Below are 20,112 nucleotides of genomic sequence, written 5' to 3'. Positions count from 1 at the left end.
ATGCACGTTTATTATGCATCATGTCACATCACTCAGCTTTTACTGTGATTTTTTTTGGAGTGAAAGGACACCGATTAGGAATGCTCAAAAGAACCGATTAACCGTTATCCGAAAGAGTGCGTTTGTAGATTAATGGTATCAGCTAAACGATTAAAAACTATTATTTTATATATTTTTAAAGTTCAGCTAGAAACTGATCACAGGGAGCGTGCTTTTTGCATTGAGAGGTGCTTCTTTTGAATGGTTTACTAACAGCTGCGCTGCTTATGTGCCCTGTGCGTCTTGCTGTTGCGGAATATGTGCTCGAGTGGAAAAAGCATGTTCCCTCAGTCACATCTTTTTCATTCTTCAGTCAACTGAAAGCAGAGACGGGGTTTCCTATGAGGTACCTGCAGTGTTTGTGTTGTCAAGACGACTTTAATGATGAACTTTTAATGATGGAGGAGAGATTGAGATAATGATTGTGGTCGCTGTTATCCAGAGCTGTATGACTTTCAAATCTTGAATATCACAATGTTATTAAAACTAGAATTATAACAACACTGACAGCAACACTCGCGCACAATCACTACGCAGCGGATTCGGTCGTTTCCTAGTGACATAAAAAAAGAGCATCACGCTTTTTTTTTCTTGTCAACAAAAAAAGACAGTGTGGTGCACCTTGGTTTTTGGGACGGAAAAGTGTGCTTGGTGTGATCGGCCCCTAAATGTGCAACAGTGCAACATATATTTGTTAACTCGCAGTACAGTAACACGTGCAACCACACTTGCCTACAGACATATTTTGCCAAAAAAGCTAAATGAAAGAAGGATATTTCTGGTCACAGTTTGATACAGAGTTGACACAAACCAGCGCTGTAGCTGATCGCCTCTGTGCTGCCTGGAGCCACGTCATAAACTTAATAAATAGGCTATTGATGATTTACTCTACATCCAACAAACCAACCTTTTTCTATTTGTAAACTAGTTATTTATAGTTCCTATAAACAATCAATTTTTAAATTAGCCTACCTAATCTACGAATCAAACAACTCCAAAGATTTTCAAAGATTGAATTTCATCACACGCAGAGCACTTGTTTAAGCATTTGTTTAATTCTTTTTATTTAGTTTATTCTTTATTTCTATGCTGTTGGAAACACTGCAGGTGAGTGAAGCTGCTCTGTTGTTTATGCTGTCGTTCGCATGTTAAATGAATCAGTATATTAAAATGAAATAGCCTATTTAGTGTCACACAAAATAGGCACGTCAATTATTGATTTATTTTTTGATTAAATAATATTTGAATATTAATCTGACCAGTTAACTTAATATTCGGTTAACGAGCGGCGGTAGTCAGTTGGCAAAATTAACCGAAATTAGCATTCCTAACCCCGATACACTTTATAATACCCATCTGTTTATGCAGACATTAATTTAAATTGCTAACCAGGTTTTCATACATGTTAAACTCAAAAAATACATCACTGTCTGTCCCTTTTATTACATAGAATTATAATTTAGCCTATATTTTATTCATAACACTTAACACTTAAGGAGCAGTAATGGAACAAACCGACTACAAATAGCCCACTCCTAACATGAACCTCTTCTCCACTTCAGTTAAAATGACTGTCATTAACAAGACATCTGGTCAGTGTGTTCAAATGTGTTTTGACAACTGAAGTATGATTATTGTACATATGTGTATAAATATGCACATCAGAGACATGAGCCGAGCGCAGCATGCGAGAAGAGCTCATTAATGTTCATCATGACCCTTCCAAATAAGGTCAAAACTGAGCTTTCACTATAAGGCCAATTTCTAGGGATTTAAATGGACTTGTAAAAAACATTTCTACAGATTTTTTACACCTACTCAAGCCACACACCTTTAATGTAGATATAAGAGATCAGTTTCAACATAAAGTATCAATACATACCATTATCCCTTATTTTTTTTCTCGACCAGAAATAAAGGTATTTAAAAGCATTTTATAATTTCTAACAAGATGAGCAAAAGTTAATTATTTTAAACCTGTTTTTGGGGTATATGAAAACATGGTGTTTTTAAGATCCTAAACAGGATGTAATGTGAGTAACAAACACCCGCTACCCTCCTGTTGAAAAAAAAATGCTTAGTCAGTTGCACATGGAAGACCAATATGGGGTTTCAAGCTGTGGGTTAGAAAGGATAGAGAGAGAAACAGAAAGAAAAAGAGAAAGATATGCTGGTCTGAATGGATGGAGGATAAGCTGAAAGTGGATGTCTTATGCAGAAAAATAATAAGATTAATAAAGCGGAGGCTACAGAACAGATGAGATGAGAAAAGAAAGAAGATGAAAATGATCTATAAGAGAAAGACAAGGAAAAGTGTAGAAGCTGCAGGTCTGGACAACATTCAAACGACAGAAATAAGGGGACGTACCAGAGATAGTGTATTCATCGCTGTGGCTCTCGCTGATCCTCACCAGGAAGGAGCCAGTTTTATTCTCTGAAGACAAAAGCAGCTTCTCAGCCTTTTGTCTGTTGATATTTCCATAGTACCATCTGTAAAGCAGACGCACAGAGAAGAGCTGAATATCTCAACCAATCAATGATTACTTCATAAGCTGTCCAGATTCAAATACTCTACATATTTTATAGAAAACAAACAAAAACATCTAGAAATAAACAAAAAAATAATTTAATTTATTATTCATCCATTTTCTTTTCGGCTTAGTCTCTTTGTTAATCAGGGGTCGCTACAGCAGAATGAACCGCCTAATTTGTTATAGAATATAAAAACACATTTTTTTGTTATATTGTTCAACAATGAAAAGACTAAGTTTTTGTTTTTGCCACGTTGATATTACATAATATTTTACCATTAATTTTGTAAGACACTAGTATTTAGCTTAAATTTAATTTTAAAAACGTAAATAAGTTTTGTGGGGTTTGGAAAAGGTTTTGAAACCACTAAAAATTTCTGTTATACCGTTCCTAAGGTATATGTCTGGTTTTTATGTGTTGTAAAGAAATCTGTGTTTTTAAAACTAATGAAGATAGCAGAAGTTAATGATTTATTTTAATTATTTAGCCTGACACACTTACTGTGTTCACACCGAAAGCGGTCCGAGCGTCCAAGGTCGCTCTGGCTGGCCTGTGGACAATGCTGTCTGCCTTGAGCTCCGGCGGTGAGAACGTCAAAATTCGCTACATTGATCTCGTATTTAAAGGGGATGTTGCAGCATATCAGTTTCATTCCCGCATAAAACAAGCTTTCTTGCATGAAAATGTTGCGCACTTCTGATCAAATTCATTTAACAATAGAAGATCAAGTTGCATGTGGTGTGGCTTTGCTCCACTTAATTATCCAATATGTCCATATGTCTGAAATATCCTGAAGCAGCAATACTGTTTTGTATAGTCGCATGAGATTGCCGCTTTTTTAAAGATAAATATATGTATAACATTTAATGCACATCAGTAACTCACCAGTAACTTTTTAATGTATGTTCCTGTGAGAAAACATTAAATAATTGGAAATCCGGCAACCGCAATAATCAAACCCCTGGGAACAACTGTGGTTTGAACCAAAGTTCACAGGTCTGTGTTCTCTGGACTGCTCTCAAGCGGTGGGCTTCTTCCTTCTGATTGCTTGCCATCGAACCGCTTCATAGGTCAATACCATAAAGTAGACCTGATTTCAACTCTCCTCAACGCCCACACCAGTGAAGATGCACCACGCTGCTCCTCGCTGCCGGCTCTCATTGAAAATGAATGGCTTCCGGCTACTTTGACGCTCTCGTCGCTTTTGGTGTGAACGTAAGGTTACTGTTATGGGGAGGGGGTGGGGGTTTGTTGTTTTTTTTACCCAGACATTTAACATAACTTATTTTAAAGCATGATTAATTACAATACTATGATGTTTTTATCCAAGGTTATACCGTCAGAAACTTATAGCGACCCATGCCTGTCTGTAACCGATCAATAAAATTATCATTCTAAAGAGTCTTATAATATTGATCTTAGTTTTTGTACTTTTTTTATTCCAGTCAAACAAAAAGAAATTAACCTAAAAAGATCAATATAATAGGGAATATAATATAACAATATATTCCAATAAAATAGGGAATACTGAGAAAAATTTCCTCGGCCTGTTACAACATCACTTTGGAAATAAAAAATTTCACAGTAAAAAAAATTGTCAACTGTATGTAATAAAGCTCAACGATACTGGAAAAAGCTGACATTGCAATATTTTTTACTGCGATAAAAACTGTGATATGAATGTAATTTCACCAGATGACTTGAATAGCCCGTTTTGTAATTAATTCATAATTTTCGATTTAGAAATAAATGATTTATGATTTTTGGCCAGTTAAACAGTATTACGAAAAAAAAAAAAAAAAAAAAAAAAAAAAAATATATATATATATATATATATATATATATATATATATATATATATATATATATATATATATATATATACAAATATAAATAATAATTCCCAGTGCTGGGTCGCAGCTGGAAGGGCATCTGCTGCGTAAAACATATGTTGGATTAATTGGCGGTTCATTCCACTGTGGTGACCCCTGATTAATAAAGGGACTAAGCCAAAGAGAAAATGAATGAATGAATGAATAAATTAATAATAATAATATTAATGATAATAATAATAATAAAACTATCATTAATATTAAATAAAAAAATTATATAATGTACAATTAATCTATAGTTGTTGTAAAACAAACTTCTAATTTATTGTGCCCAAATGGCTTAAATCTTGAAATGCTTACACAGTCACAGGCTTTATAATAATAATAATAATAATAACAAAAAAATATATATTAATAATAATAAACTTTCACCCTGAGGTATAAACATGAAATGACTCCACTATGTTGTTAACCATTTTGTCTGGTCAACTTTAATGCCTGTGATGTGACTATTGCAGACTCACAGATCGCTAAAACGATATATTGTGTAAAACAGTCAGACTATATGTATATTTATTACTGCCTAAGTAAAACCATCAGAACTACATTTCAATGCCATAAAGTTACTTTTCTGCAATATAAATCAATTTTGATGTTGATAGATAAAAACAGCACACTTTTTAGCTAATAGCTTTGAACGAGCAGCTACAATAATAATAGCATACAGTAATCAGGATAATAATAAGATACATGTTCAATCCCTTATTTTTATATTACAGGCATCGCAACAACATGTATTTTACTGTAATTATAGCTGACACATTCTTACATAATTATGTCAACGTGTGCATTGTATGAGCACTGTAACATAAAAAGCTGTTGACTACAAACATCTGAAATACAGTAAGAGACAAATATTTCATAACAGTAGCATATTATAATGTCAGATATACTAAAGATTACAAAAAACAAAATGCTTAATCAGTATATGGTATGAGTATATAGAAGCACTCAGAAATGAACAGATTTCATACACAACTACAGGGACAATTGAAAATATATACTGGGAGGTTCTTAATTCACTATCACACAAACATTGTTATAAACTCAAGCCTCTGATGTCCTTCATTTGCTCATATTTAATCAAATGAGAAAAAGATATAGGTTCATATTTTGTCCACATGAACCACATTCGGCTAGGCACAGTAAACACTGCAGAGTCATGCAAAGTGTTGCCATGTTAAATATGGGTGCGGCAGGTGCACATGCTTGTTTAGCACAATCCCATGGTGCTTCAGTTTCAGTGAAACTCTGGCTGGTGACAGGTGCGCACAACACTGACATAACAACCCTGCTACCTGTCCACACTATCACCAGGTCTGTGTAGCGAACACAATCGACTGACCCTGTTACAGTAACCCAAGAGAAGAAAAGGATAGCGCAAATAACAGCAGACAGACCATTGTTTACATAGACAATGATAAAAGCCTGCAGGTATATGAACAGTTCTGTTAAGTTAAGAACAATAAAGGTCAGGATTTGACCTACACTGTAAAACCCAACAGCTAACCTTATCAAATGAAATGAGTGTAGTTAACTCAAAACTGACTGAAAGTTAATTCTACTTATTTGAAAAGAGCTTGGCGGTTCATTCCGCTGTGGTGACCCAAGATTAATAAAGGGACTAAGCCGAAAAGAAAATGAATGAATGAAAAGAGCTTTGAACTCAGTGAAGAAAGTAATGAGTTAAACAGCTCATTACTTCAGCTTAAATGGAGTAAGTTCACAGTACTCATTAGGATTAGTTTTGGAACTTAAATGGTTTGTTGCCATCGGTTTCGGATTCGGAAATCGGGTTACCTTAAATCTTTGGGTTTTACAGTGTATTGTTACAATTTGAAATATACAGTGGTTTTAAGTGTGTTTTAGAAATCGTTCGGAATTTTTACACATTTTCTGTGACTGGTTTAGCAATATTAGCTACACTTAAATTCTGGGTTCAACACAATTTCTTCATGCAGTCCCAACTCGAATCAATTAAAATAACTAACAGATTTAAGTGAATTAAATAGGCCTGTCATGATAAGGATTGTTGTGTGATATATTGTCACAGAAATCATTGCAATGAGCGATATTTTTGTCACATTGATCATTTTATGATTATATAAACGCATAATAATGCAAATAGCCATAATCACTTTAAAATACTTAAGTTATTTAGATTCTATAAGTTGATGTTAAAAAAGTAAATGTCCAATTATATATAGTATTAAATGTCCCAGTAGGTAAATGTCCAATTATAACTTTGACAGCGGTGAGGTAGAATGTAGGGATGCACGATATGTCAGCGGCCATATCGATATTGGCCGATAAATGCTATTTTTAAGGTTGTCGTTACTGGTCTGATATCAAAATTAGGCCGATATCTTTGTGCCGATAACTTATTTAATTGTACAGAACTGCCTGCCTTGCACATGTGGAATTTGTTCAGACTTGTCAATCGCACTATAACAGAGCTTTCCTCATTGTTTATTCCTTCAAAGTTCATCCTTTCTTTGTGTGCTATTGCTGTGCACTAATAACTCAGTAAGTAACCATATTCCTTATCATTTAGATGTTTTAGATAGAGTGTAAAGTTGTTCACTGCACAAAAATGTAACATTTTGAAATATTTATATTTATCGGCTAATATACCGATTATCGGCCTCCATATTTTAGGTGTTATTGGTTATCGATATCGGCAAAATATTTGTGCATCCCTATTGGAATGTAAATGTCATTGTAAAATGGCTATTTGTAAATTTGTAAATGTAAAACAACTAATTTATTAAAACAATTAATTTGTCCCCAAAAAAACTAATTGTTTTGTTTCAGCTCATTTTAAATAGTTTAAACAAGTAGCAAAAGTCATTTCTGAACGTATTGATTTACACCATTTTAAAGGATATTTTCCCAAAAAATGAAAATTCTGTCATCATTTACTCACCTTCAGTTTGCTCTTATTTTAGTTTGTTTCATCTGTTGAATGCAAAATATTGGAAAGCGGTAACTAGAGTCTTCTATAGTATTTATTTTTCTATGGATGTTAATGGTTACATTCTTCAAAATATCTTGTTTTGTGCTTGACAGAAAAAAGAAACTCAAAGGTTTGGAACCACTTGATAGTGAAAAAATTGCAAGTAAATGCTTTATTTTTGAGTGAAATGTCTGTTTAACTAAAACACTAAAAGGTTATAATAATATATAATAAAGAAATACACAATCACAAACCCTACTTGAAAATAATGTCTGGAGTGTTATTTGAATTTGGATGTTTAACCTTTAAATTTGAGAAGATCGATGATTAATGTTGACGTCAGTGAGACACTATTTGACATCACTACTTAGATGCTAGTTTTAATGTTACCTTATTTTCTGCATCTTGTCAGCTGTTTCAAAACCAATGCAGGCATTTTCTGTTGACATAAGAATATGAACTGTTTTCTGTGTCATGGAAAATGACTTCAAAATTATTGACTGGAAAATGTTGGAAGTGTCACATTTCATGACTCCACATATTTATGGAAACCCCCACATTGAGGATAAAACAAGCCCTTTTTGTCTTTGACCATCACTCATTTTTAGTACTAAGTACTCGCGCATTAAGAGAGTGATATTAAACCATGATTTCTTTAAACACTGACGATGCAACTACATATGGGTGAACAGATTTCCCCCAAACCCTAACACTAACCTAACACTAACAGACCTATAGAATATAATCATGGGCACACTAAATAACGTTAAAGGAATTGTTCACTCAGAAATGTACTCTTCCTCCACTTATTTTAAACATGTTTGAGTTTCTTTCTTCTGTCGAACACAAATAAAGATATACTGAAGAATTTTGAAGAAAAAAAAACAGCCATTGACTTTAATAGTCATTTTCATTCATAGTATAGATGTCAATGGCTGCTTTTCCCCCAATATTATTCAGAATATCATGTTTTGTTGTCTACAGGAAAAAGAAGTGCATGAATGTTTAGAACTCCTGGCTTGCTTGTGAGTAAATGATGATGATGATGAAAACTATTGTAAAGAAAATGCTTAATGTGGCTTATATAGATCTGCATATCTATGTGCATCATCAATAATAGGCCTATTTATTATCTGATCATCCTCTTAATACATTAAGCCATCATATTTTTTTATAGATTGAAATACTATTATAGATTGTTCATACATTTTCTTTATTAGAGATGAATCAACGTAAATATTTGTGGCTTGAATCGAAAGTTCTGACTGATGTGTGTGGTTCTAATAATATGTTGCCCTCCCAGGTATCCAGGCCTGCAAATATTCAGTTTCATTCATTCATTCATTCATTCATTCATTCATTCATACATACATTCCACGAATGCCTGTCAAAACCTCTGACACAACAGACTTACAAAAATAGCCTTGGTTTTATTATAGTAAATGTGTAACCACGTCTCTTTGGTGTATTGATACTATTGTGCAAGTTTTACTACAAATATCATGATTGAAATGGCAAAACCATGTTCAATTAACTTGTAACATAATTTTGTTACATTTTTGCAGTAAAGCCATTGTTATAATATTGTGAGGGTTTGGTTTTTAACCCTAAATTAGTGTTTAAGCTACCCAAAACCATTTTCACAAGCCAATTTCATAGACCATAAACCTAAAAGAGGCCTATTTACATTTTAATAGTGCATTGGCGGAATTCTAAAGAGCAATGTTTCTGTGAATTTAGCATAAAAACAACAGAAGTCAATTGAAAGTTCAACCATTGAGAAAACAAATGTAGCCAACGTGTGTGGCTGACTCCAGCTATTCCTTCGACTCTTGGAGAATGTGCACTGAAAGTCAACAAAATGAATAGTAAAACCAATTTAGTTTTGTATCTCGCTATAGTCACGCACAGCACTTACTTGTAGTTAGCGAATTCGTCTTTCAAGAGGGCCACATAATTGGCAGGGATCAGTCCGGACTCCAGGGACCCCGTCAGCTTCTTGGCGAACACATAATCTCCCCTCTTTTCTATGACTGACAGTTTGTCCCCTTCCTTCACCGACAGCTCTTCCTCACTGCGGGCTACAAAGTCGAACAGAGCCGCGTACAGCTGCGCGGGCTTCTTCTTGGGCGCCGGGACCCGGATATCACCTGAAACGGTACGAATGTCGTCCGGACGATGGAGGTTCGGATAGTTTTCGGGCCATATGCTGTCCCATAACCGCTTCAGGCATGGCATACAGCAGCGACAGCACGTCTCCATCCCAGCGCGCTCTCTCCACGGACTCCAGCGTAGCCAGAATATTTGGCCGCCGTCCACCGAGCGAAACGGGTTGAGAGCAAAATTAAAGAGGCGTGTGGGTCTCTCACCGAGGGTGACCGACTGACTCTGTACCAGGATCGCCTTTGTTGAGCTAAAGCACGGGCTGCTGCGATCATAGCGGAGGATCAGGTGAAACCGGTTCTGCTTCAGGATGGATCAAGGTATGCGGAAAAGACATGCTGGATTGTTCAACGAGACTTGAAGACGATGAGAGGATGGATGTGGTGGTTGGAGAACATGCTCTCTTCATCTGCATCTGTCCATGGCGTCCCTCTTCTGCCCTATAATGAGCGGTGCAGTGCGCCGCAGTGTTTGGTGCCGCTCTTCTCTCCGCTCCGGAGCAAAACGCTTCGCAGTACGTAAACTTGGCGGAGAGCGACGCTTCGCTCCTGTAGTGCGATCATCTGTTCACTGGAAAGCAAGCGCCGCACACTTGAGCTGGCAAAAGCAGCGTGTGTTTATTTTTAGATCCACTCATTAAACGTAGGCTCTGCAATTATTAAAATACACCTCCCTTCTGTAAGAGGAATATTTGCGTGCACATCAGATGCATCAGGGGAATCGTGCAAGAGAGAAATAACACTGTTCGTGTTCACGTTATTATTACTGTACATGACGGGGACTTTCATTGAACGTGCACATATTGGCTCCTTTTAAAACCACTACCCGAAAATAATGGAGGTGACGTCATGCTTGTATTAAACTCCTCTGGAGCTGTTTGTCCCTAAAAGACATTGAAAGCAAAACAGCTATAAGGATGTGTACGATTTTGGAATCATTTTTTATACGAATTTCTTTAAATTTATACGTCCCCTGTAATTAAAACATATAATCTCCATTGATTTGATGTAAAAATAATGTAAGTACTGTATTCCTCAATATTTTGTATGCTATTGTTGTTATACAATAAAACATCTTTGCAGCTGTTTGTTCCTTAGGCTACTTTTGTTTTAATTTTATTTACTTATTTAGCTGTTGTTGTACATATTGCTTTGTTCATTTAACAAATAAAAAATAGCTGATTTGGGGAAATTAATCTCTTTCGCTTTTTATCACAGGGAATCTTAATACTATTGTCTGGAACTTCATTTTAAAAGATACAAATCACGCTATACAAACCAATAGACTACCAATTAACTGCTTATTAATAGTTAGTAAGGTAGCCTAGTAGTTGGGTTTGGATATGAGTATAGGGATGTAGAATAAGATCTTCATTTTTAAGTACCAATAAACAGTTAATAAGCCAGTAGTTAATAGTGTGAATTGTTAGTTAAACTAAAGTATTACCAAAAACGATATAGGCATATTCAGTGTAAATTACAGGAAATAACAAATGACTATACATATCCTGCTTTTTAAATCTTTTTTTTTTTCATAATTTTATGTTCTTTTAAGTCCCCGTCCTGAAGTATTTCATCTAAAAATAGACAGTTTACTTACCCTTAATTTACTCACAGACAATTTACACACCCTCAGTTTGTGACTTTCTTCTATAGATATATTTAGAAGACTGTTGGGAACAACAAAGTTAACAGTAATCGTTGTCTTTCAAAGTAAAATATATATAAAATATATATAAAAAATAACCATACATAACATATCACATATATAAAATCATGTTTTGTGTTCGATAAAAAAGGGTGAGTGCATTTTTGCTGAATTATCCCTTTATTACATCCCTCAATATTTTGCATAGGTTTGCATAATTTTCTCAAATTGCAAGGTTACTGCAATTAAAACTCCAGTATATATGTTGTTGATTTGCATGTACAGGACTACTGATACTTTACATATTAATCACTCCCTAAACATGAGAGAAAGAACATTCTAGAATAGGTCATATTCTAGTCTTTGGCTCAGTTTTAAATTTTTTAATAACATAAAAGCAACCGGACTGACATTTTTACTCTGATGAGCAGGTATTTTGACAAAATAAATAACCTTACATTTCTTTCTTCTCTTGAAAACAAAAGAAAATAGTTTAAAGAATGTTGGACAGGGAAGCTATTATCCATAGTATCTTCCCCCCTACTATGGATGTCAGTGGCTAACAGTTTCCAACATTCTTTAAAACAACTTCATTTGTGTTTTATAGAAAAAAATAGCTTACTTGAGGACAGGTAAATGCTAAGTAAATGTAATTTTTTTTTGGTGAACTATCCCTTTAAGTACAGTATCTCACAGTAAATACATGCTTAATGTGTGTGGGGAAGGATAAAATAGGACCATAATATAATATAATATAATATAATATAATATAATATAATATAATATAATATAATATAATATAATATAATATAATTGTGAGGGAAGTGGGAAAACGGATGAAATCTATATTCTACACCAGCAATGCTACTGGCCGCAGTTCACTTCCCAGCCACAGGTGTCGCTAAAAGCAAGAGTTTTACATCAAGCACTTATAAAGGGATAGTTCACCCAAAAATGAAATGCCTGCCACCATTACCTCACCACCACTCGTTCCAATCCTGTTCGAGTTTCTCTCTTTTGTTGAAAAGAAGAAGATATTTTGAAGAATTTTCAAAACAGGTAGCTATTTAAATTAGTATATGAAAGTGGCAACCAATATCCAACATTCTTTAAAATAAGTTCACCAGAAGAGAGAAACTATTACAGATTTGGAACTGTTTGAGTGTGAATAAACGGTAAGAAACATCTCGGTTTTTGGAATCAACTGATATCTAAGCACCAGAGATTAGCCCTTAAAATATAACGGGGTATATGCCGAGCTAATGTGTTTCCCATGCTGATACAATTCCGGTGACCTGTTATCGTGATTTTTTTTCCATTTTATATGGTTCCTTTTAAAGTATCGATGTTGTAATGTAATTCAAATACAATCAGTTAAACAGACTTTGGCATCCATTTAGTTGCTCAAGCGTATAACGAGACAAAAAGCCGTTTGCTCGCACGCGCCCGTCAGAATCGGCAGGTTAGCGCAGAAGCTCCATTGAATATACTGGGGTAAAATAAATGCTCATATTATAAAGACATGGCTGGGAAAATGTAATTTACTGCAGTGCTTCTTATACAATCTGAGTCCCTCTTTATATCGGATATCACTCAGCCAGTGGAGATCGTTGATTTTTAAAGAAAACAGACCTTAAGCGCACCGATTTTGCAATGGCATACTGTTCGCCGGAAACGATTAACCCAGGTTACTGGCAAATTAAAAGTCCTATTAGCATGCTTCGGCATATACCCTATATGAGATAAACTAAGTTAAAAAGTACTGATGTTTTTTTTTTAATCTTATGTCAAGGGTTTCACATTTGACCTAGTCTGATCCAATATATTGATGCTGATTCAAGGTGGGAAAAAAATGCTACACAGTTTGATATATAGCACACGGTTTTATTAGTATATTTAGCTTTGTGACGTACAGCTTGGGAGAAAAAAAAAGTCACAATGTCATTTCAGCAGTGACATCCCATTGGAGAAAGCTTCATCTCAAATCATTGGTTTTCATTAATGAAAGTGATATGTTAGGAGCCGCCCATGCTGTTTTGAATTAAACAACAAAAATCCATTTTTTAGTCTTCGTTTTCATTCAATCGTTCAGTTTCTTCACATATGTATGTATCAACACTTTTCTAAAGAATTAAAATATTTAGCCACATGTACTGAAAAAAAGTATTCACCGTCATATATTTATATATATATATAACACAATAAATATAAAAAAAGATTTATTTCATATATATTATGGTATTAAAGGGGGAAATGGGTTGCCAATATTTTCACCTAAAAAACAGCAATCATTTACCTGAGGTTTTCACTCTGCTGTTCTTGTCCTCTAATACTTGACGTCTGCACCCGACGAAGGGTGTGATAATGGCTTTTAATCATAAAGGAACAGACGGCCACGTTGTCCCTAACGCTCAGAGAGAGAGAAAAAGAAAAAGATTCATTACAACCAGCCTTCTTCATTTTGTGTATCTGTTGACAGCAGTGATTGGGGTCAATGACGAGGGTCTCCCAGACTGTAAATGCATGGAAATTGCTGCAAGTCCCATTTCCCTTCACTAAAAAAGCAATCAGATCGAATTAAGCAATCAAAAGAAGAAGGGAAGAGAAAAGAAAAGGGGAACATCGACAACAAAAATAAGCGAGAGAGAGAGAAAAATCTCCAAAAATCTGTACATGTAAACATCACACTTCCACTGAGTCCAAAATGAGAAGGAAAGAGACAGTTTCACATTGGTTTTCGGTATACATATAAAATCAGGAGGAAACCGAGACGGGATGGAAAAGATCCAAAGCACCAACAAATCAGAAAAGAGAACAGACAGGGAACCACGTGAATTTGAAAGCAGCTGTACACCACTGTGGTAGAAAAATAAAAGTCAACTTGTCTTTTTTTGTTGTTCAGAGCTATACATCTGATCAAACCAGAGCATTTCGTGTAGTTTAGCAGCAACCATAACCAGCGCCACACCTGAACGCAAAGCCTGAACCCGTATGATGAGCGATGTCTGACCGTTTTTAATATCACAGTAGATCGCGGTACTGCTTGAACGAACAAAACTAAACTAAAAAGGCTCTGAGGTACAAGCTGAAGGGGTTTTCAATACAATAAAGGGACATTAATGACAATCAGTTGTGTTCAGCCCCTTTAAAGGCACGGCGCTAATCAGAAAACAGATTTATTTTTTTAAACAATTTTTTCCAGAACATACAGTACTGAGATAGTCGTTCTTTGGGGTGTGTGTTTGGGGAGATTCAGGCTCTCAGTGGGACTAATACTGTGTCGTCTATACTTTCGGATGTGAGCGTGGTTTTGGCTGGCTGCGTGGCATGTTGACATCCTCGTCTGGAATGTGTAGGCATACAGGACACACGTCACATGTGATGTCGGTACAAAACGGTTCTGAAAAGACCACTTGCGATACAAAAAGAATTACAAAATAATAGTAATCGAGATAATCATAATAAAAATAGGAGTCAGATAAAAAGGTTTTTTTTTTGTTTTCGACAGTGGGCCACAAGGAGTCCTGGGATCTGAGAGTGAGACAGAGATGCTCTGATTATGGCTGAAATCCCCCCTCACTCTCCCGCCCCGGGACGCGCTGCGCTGAACAAGCACACACAGAACACAGAGCATGGAAACAAAACCGTCGACAAGTTTACACCTTGTTCAAGATTGTCGTTTGCCTCGTTTTACAGTTTGTTTGTTTGTTTGTTTTTTCTCAGTAGTGAGCTGGAGAGTTTCTGATGTGTTTTTAAGCGTCTCCACCACACTGATGCGCTTTGCAGTCTCATCTCCATCAGATGTGTGTTTGAAATCCACAGAAGAGTGTGTGAGGTTGATGTGTGATCAGTAGAGTGTGATGGCAGTGGGACTCGTGTTAGACCTCCATGAGAGAAAGACAGATGACCGAGAGACAGAGAATCATCTACAACCTGACCTCTCAACATCAGTGTTTACCAGTGAACACCATGAGAACTATGTGGAAAAGATCATGAGCAGGTGTAGGAGAGATGAACACAACACAGAAATCAAAGAGAGGATGTCTGTATTTGGATGTGCGCAGTATTTTTTTTCCAATTTTTTGTCCAAATATCTAAACATTCTGAAGTCAAGATAAACGACTTAAGATTTAAAATAGCATTAGACTTAAGATATAGCTTTGTTTTCTTCAGAAATAAAAATAAGATTAACTCACACTGCAAAAATATATTAGTTGATTTTACTTTAAAAAGATGATTAAACTTACTGATTTTAATATGATTAGTTGACTCTAAAAAGGGAGTTAACCTGTTGCCTTCAAATTATTAAGTAAATTAGCTATGTGCATAAATATACACAATTAAGTCAACTTAAGTATTCCAAGTAACAATGGGTTTAGTCACTTTTTTTAAGTAAAGTCAACTTGTCGCTTTTTAAAATAATAAATTTTTTACTATATAATTTGGATTGACAGCACATGTACAGCAAATCCTCACAACGCATACAAATGTTTCAAAAATGCGCTGCATTTTCTCACTATGAAAAAAATAAAACGTGCTGCATTTTCAAACAACGTAAACAAATTCTGAAAACGTGCTGATTTTCATACAATGCAAACAAATTAATAAAACATGCTGCATTTTCTCACAACGCAAAAATAAAATAAAATGCACTGCATTTACTCACAACGTAAACATATTACGGAAACGCTCTGCATTTTCACACAACGCAAACATTTAATAAAACGCTCTGCATTTTCTCACAATGCAAACAAATGAATAAAATGTGCTGCATATACTCACAACACTTTTAAATAGCATAGAACACAACAGAAATGTTTCAAGGGGACCCTAAAAAATGACAGACCCGGCTATTTAGGTTATGGATATTTAGGCTAATAAATACTAAAGACACTAGAACCGGGATATTAAAACAAACAAACAAACAAACAAAAAATTCACCTTTCAAAGATCACCTACAACTTTACAGAGCAATATTTACAGCACAGCAGCGTCCATCACGTTTGAGTCCACTTGAAGCATTTTCGTTGCGTTCCAATGTTTTTAAAAGCGCTGTGTGAAAACGCAGTGTGTTTTAAAGTTTTTTGTTTGCGTTGTGGGCAAATGTAGCTCATTTTTGTAAATTGTTTGCGTTGTGAATATTTGCAGCATGTTTTATTCATTTGTTTGTGCTGCAGGAGATTGCAGCACATTTCTGATATGTATGCATTGTGAGGATTTGCAGCACATGTGCTGCCAAACAGATGAAGATCTTTTTTAATTTGCTGGCATTTTTGTAATAGCACATGTTTTCTTAAATTGCAGCACATGAAGCTCTCTCCGCCACCATACAAAATCATGAAATGTATTTTGCTTTAAACTTGTGAAGATATTTGGACAGAAAAACATGTCAAAACACTAAAAGGTGTGTGTGTGTGTGTGTGTGTGTAGGTAAATAGTATTTATACATGCCTGTGCATAATTTACAGCAGTTCTCATTTATGTAAAACAAAACGGAATCATATTTTAATATGTAACTTCAGCATTTTGAAATTACATACAAACTAAACTTCTTAGTAGTTCAATACAAACTATTACAGTTTTTTTTTTTACTGTCAATTCCTACTGCAATACATTTGTTTAAAATACTGGTGTTTAATCAAAATATCTTATGACTAAATGTCTATAACTTATATCACCAATATTCTGATTTTTCAAATACAAAATTGTAATTTCAATTACAAAAAGTGTTATTTAAAGAATATCTCTGATATGTTAGTCCTATGAAGGAAAAAAATGAGGTGATTGACATTACAATTATGCCATGCAAAAATCTTGCTTCTATATATAGAAGTAATTTTCTTTACACATCTCTTATTTATTTTTAAATGAAGATGTTCAAGATGTTCAATATGGACTCTCCCCTAAAAAACACCCTAATTACTCTAGTTCACTTTAAACATTCCGTTAAAGAAGGTAGTCTGAAATGATGAGAGAGGTCAGGGTCTCACAGCGACATTAAACAGATATAGTGAGGCCTCACGCTGTCGATTTTGCATATGTCCTCACATCTATAGCACAACATTCCACTTCACAAATCAAAAGTGGCTGGACTGTGAAGGTCTACCATAAATATAACACATTAAGGAATGATTACCGAACGTGTAGCACTGTGTTGTTTTGAGCGAGGCTGTCAAAAAAATTTGCACACAAATGCGTCTAAAGAGGGCAGTGAAGTCTCTGGTCACACTCACTCCTCATCATCGTGGCTTTCAATCATGCGGTCCCGGTCATCTGATCACGGATGTACTGATTCTGAAGGCTCCTCAGCAGGGGTCATGAAAGACTCTCTGTGTTCGTCGGTCTCCTTTAGGGCCAGAAATAAATGTGTTTGATTATCTTCTGCATTGCGATATCGGTTCTCCATCCCCCACGAGCAGTGCAACCCAATCACAGATCAGCACTGCCTCTGTGTGCAAATGGAGCAAATTACAGTGACATTACTGTCATTCAGTCCCTAAACAAATCTACACTCGCTAACTACACGATTTCAAACCTCTCCTGCTAAATATTCACTTCACTAAAGACCTTGAAAGTGTGTCGTATGCGTGTTCATGTGCGTGTGTGTTGCGCCAAGCTCTTGTGCCAAAGACGATTCGATCCCAGTTGATCGCGAGATTTAAGCACACAACAAATCAAACGAAAACAAACACAAGCAGCCCTCAGTGTTAAATCAAACGCTCGGCAGTTTTTTTTTTTATCTTTCGTTTGGATTTGGCTTCCATTTAGTCTTTTTTTGCCTTGTTTTTGTCGCCTTGAGGTGCTCTGGTTGTGTTTGGGAGGCTTGAGGTTTCAGGTCTGTGGCGTTACGTTGGAGTCCATAGCAGCAGAGTGGATTAATGGCCATTAAGAAAAGTCAACAGATAAAAAGACTAACATCTTCCATTCCGGATCCCGCCTCTCCCTGGAGAGGAACGTCGAGGAGAAATGGAAGGACAGGGGAGAACAGGAGGCGACCCGTACAGTGGGGAAAAAAAAAACAAAGAGAGTGTTGGCATCTGCGAAACCGGTCCCAAAACAAGTCCAGTGTTTTTTCTGCAATCAATACCTTGAATTGGATCGGATATATACTCATATATACACAAGACATTAGGAGGAGGTGGAAAAAAAAATCTGCACTTCAATTACAGAAACCAATTCACTCCCACTCTCTGCTTTCCATGTCCAAATCAGTGGACCGCAAAGTCGAGGACGGACAGGCGATAATTTTCTTCTCCCACATACAGAGAAGGGGACGCTGTGAGAGAGAGAGACGGGCTGAGGTATTTCCAGGTGAGCTTCCACCTGCGTATCTATATGCATAAATTAATGATTCAGAGGTCAGAACGAATGGAAAAGTGCTTCAGGACACAGCGAGTGCTTATTTACAGCAAATACAAAGGTCTCTTAAGTTTTTTCTTCTTTGTTTCTTTCCATTACGCCTCCAAATCAAAAGTGTCTTCATGGAGTTAGTGCTGTCAGGAGGATTGGCCTCCTTTGAAGTAGCTAAAAACAAAGAACATGAGGAATCGATGGCTCTCGGAGGGACGTGGAGAAGGCTTGAAAGGCAGGAGCTTTAGCACTGCAGTGTCCTTCAGAGGTTCCTTTCCACGCTGAAGCCATGAAAGCAGAAGCTGCGTGTTTTCTCTTTAAGAGCCAGATGCTTTTCCTCAGAGAGAATGATGATGATGATGATGGGTCAGTTGTGTGTAGTCGAGAGAGAGAGCGAGAGTGCTGCAGACGGGTTCAGTTCTGTTGCAGTATGAGGTTTTCCAGCTCATCTGCCGATCGCAGCAGGAAGGCCGCAGACTCGCGGTATCCTGCGATCAGCTGACGCACCGCCGCCACTTCTGTATGGCTGAGCTGAGTTGAGGCTCCGCCCCCATTCCTGCCCAGACTGCTGGAGCTGGACGAGGATGAGTTCGAGGCCAGAGATTTCATGCTGAGATCAGTAGGCCCTGAAAGGAGAGAGTAAAATGTAATTACACACATGAAAAGGGATAAAAACACAGACATGGTAGATCTAAGGGGAGGATAAAAAAATATTGATTTTATGATAAACTGCTAACTGCATTTGAATGATCTCGGTATCAATTCTTAAAAACCCAAGACTGCACTCGTTTCAAGCTCTAATCTCAAGTCCCACAGGAAATTATGTCAGTTAAAATGTTATTTTTACTGGAAACAACCAGCATCTGATACTATTTAATGACTCTTTTAAACCAATTCTTTCATTCATTCATTGTCTTTAGCTCAGTCCCTTAATTAATCAGGGATTGCCACAGCAGAATGAACCACCAACTTATCCAGGACATGTTTTACACAGCGGATGCCCTCTCAGCTGCAATCCATTACTGGGAAACATCCATACACTCTCATTCACACACATACACTACGGACAATTTAGTTTATTTAATTGACCTATAGCGCATGTCTTTGCTTTGTGGGGGAAACCGGAGCACTCAGAAGAAATCCACGCAAACACGGGGAGAAAAGAGTGGCTTTATAATTAAGTTTCATAATACTTTACACATTTTTATATTTACAATTAAATTAAAAACTTCATTTCAAAGTTACTTTAGTTAGTTTCGACTGACTTCGCAGATGGTTTTTAGTTGCAATCATTAAAAACTAAATGTAGCAACTGTAATTAATAGTTTTTGTCATGTTATTATGATCAATTTATTTGTAATTTGAGAGGTGAAACATTTCCTGTTTAACTGCTAAAAGTATTTTTTTACTAGCCATGACAATGTGCATTATTTTATTAAAAACAGACAAAACAAATTGAGAAAGCACATCTATGCAAATATTATTAATATTTTATTATATTAAACATTATACAATTAGGCTGTCTAGTTTTTC

General features: G+C 36.0%; 2 protein-coding genes across 15 annotated transcripts in view; both read right to left on the bottom strand.

The window, feature by feature from the left end:
- The window catches only part of srms (src-related kinase lacking C-terminal regulatory tyrosine and N-terminal myristylation sites), a 29,972-nt gene extending 19,825 nt beyond the window's left edge, over window positions 1-10,147 (bottom strand). The window contains exons 1-2 of one of the 2 annotated variants that reach the window (XR_012398212.1): window positions 9,338-10,147; window positions 2,408-2,529 (exon numbers count right to left, since the gene is read on the bottom strand). Coding sequence is in view for 1 of the 2 variants with exons in the window: in NM_001136250.2 (NP_001129722.2) it covers window positions 2,408-2,529; window positions 9,338-9,681 (466 nt within the window). In the remaining variant the exon portion in view is untranslated. The remainder of the gene's footprint in view (window positions 1-2,407; window positions 2,530-9,337) is intronic. The other variant, NM_001136250.2, reaches the window with a different exon arrangement.
- A 2,945-nt stretch (window positions 10,148-13,092) lies between these two features.
- The window catches only part of nol4lb (nucleolar protein 4-like b), a 205,843-nt gene continuing 198,823 nt past the window's right edge, over window positions 13,093-20,112 (bottom strand). For 5 of the 13 annotated variants that reach the window (XM_073938732.1, XM_073938735.1, XM_073938739.1 and 2 more), the window contains 3 exons: window positions 17,463-19,205; window positions 13,526-13,633; window positions 13,093-13,260 (listed from right to left, as the gene is read on the bottom strand). In XM_073938732.1, coding sequence (XP_073794833.1) covers window positions 18,994-19,205 — 212 coding nt within the window. In that variant the 3' untranslated portion in view covers window positions 13,093-13,260; window positions 13,526-13,633; window positions 17,463-18,993. Of the gene's footprint in view, window positions 19,206-20,112 lie in introns of all 13 variants that reach the window. The other 8 variants (XM_073938731.1, XM_073938740.1, XM_073938734.1 and 5 more) reach the window with 5 other exon arrangements.

This window comes from Danio rerio, chromosome 23 (genome assembly GCF_049306965.1).
Source record: "Danio rerio strain Tuebingen ecotype United States chromosome 23, GRCz12tu, whole genome shotgun sequence".
In the NCBI taxonomy this organism is placed as follows: Eukaryota; Metazoa; Chordata; class Actinopteri; order Cypriniformes; family Danionidae; genus Danio; species Danio rerio.
The sequence above is the reverse complement of the archived record's forward strand: the minus strand, read 5'-3'. Positions and strand labels throughout refer to the sequence as shown.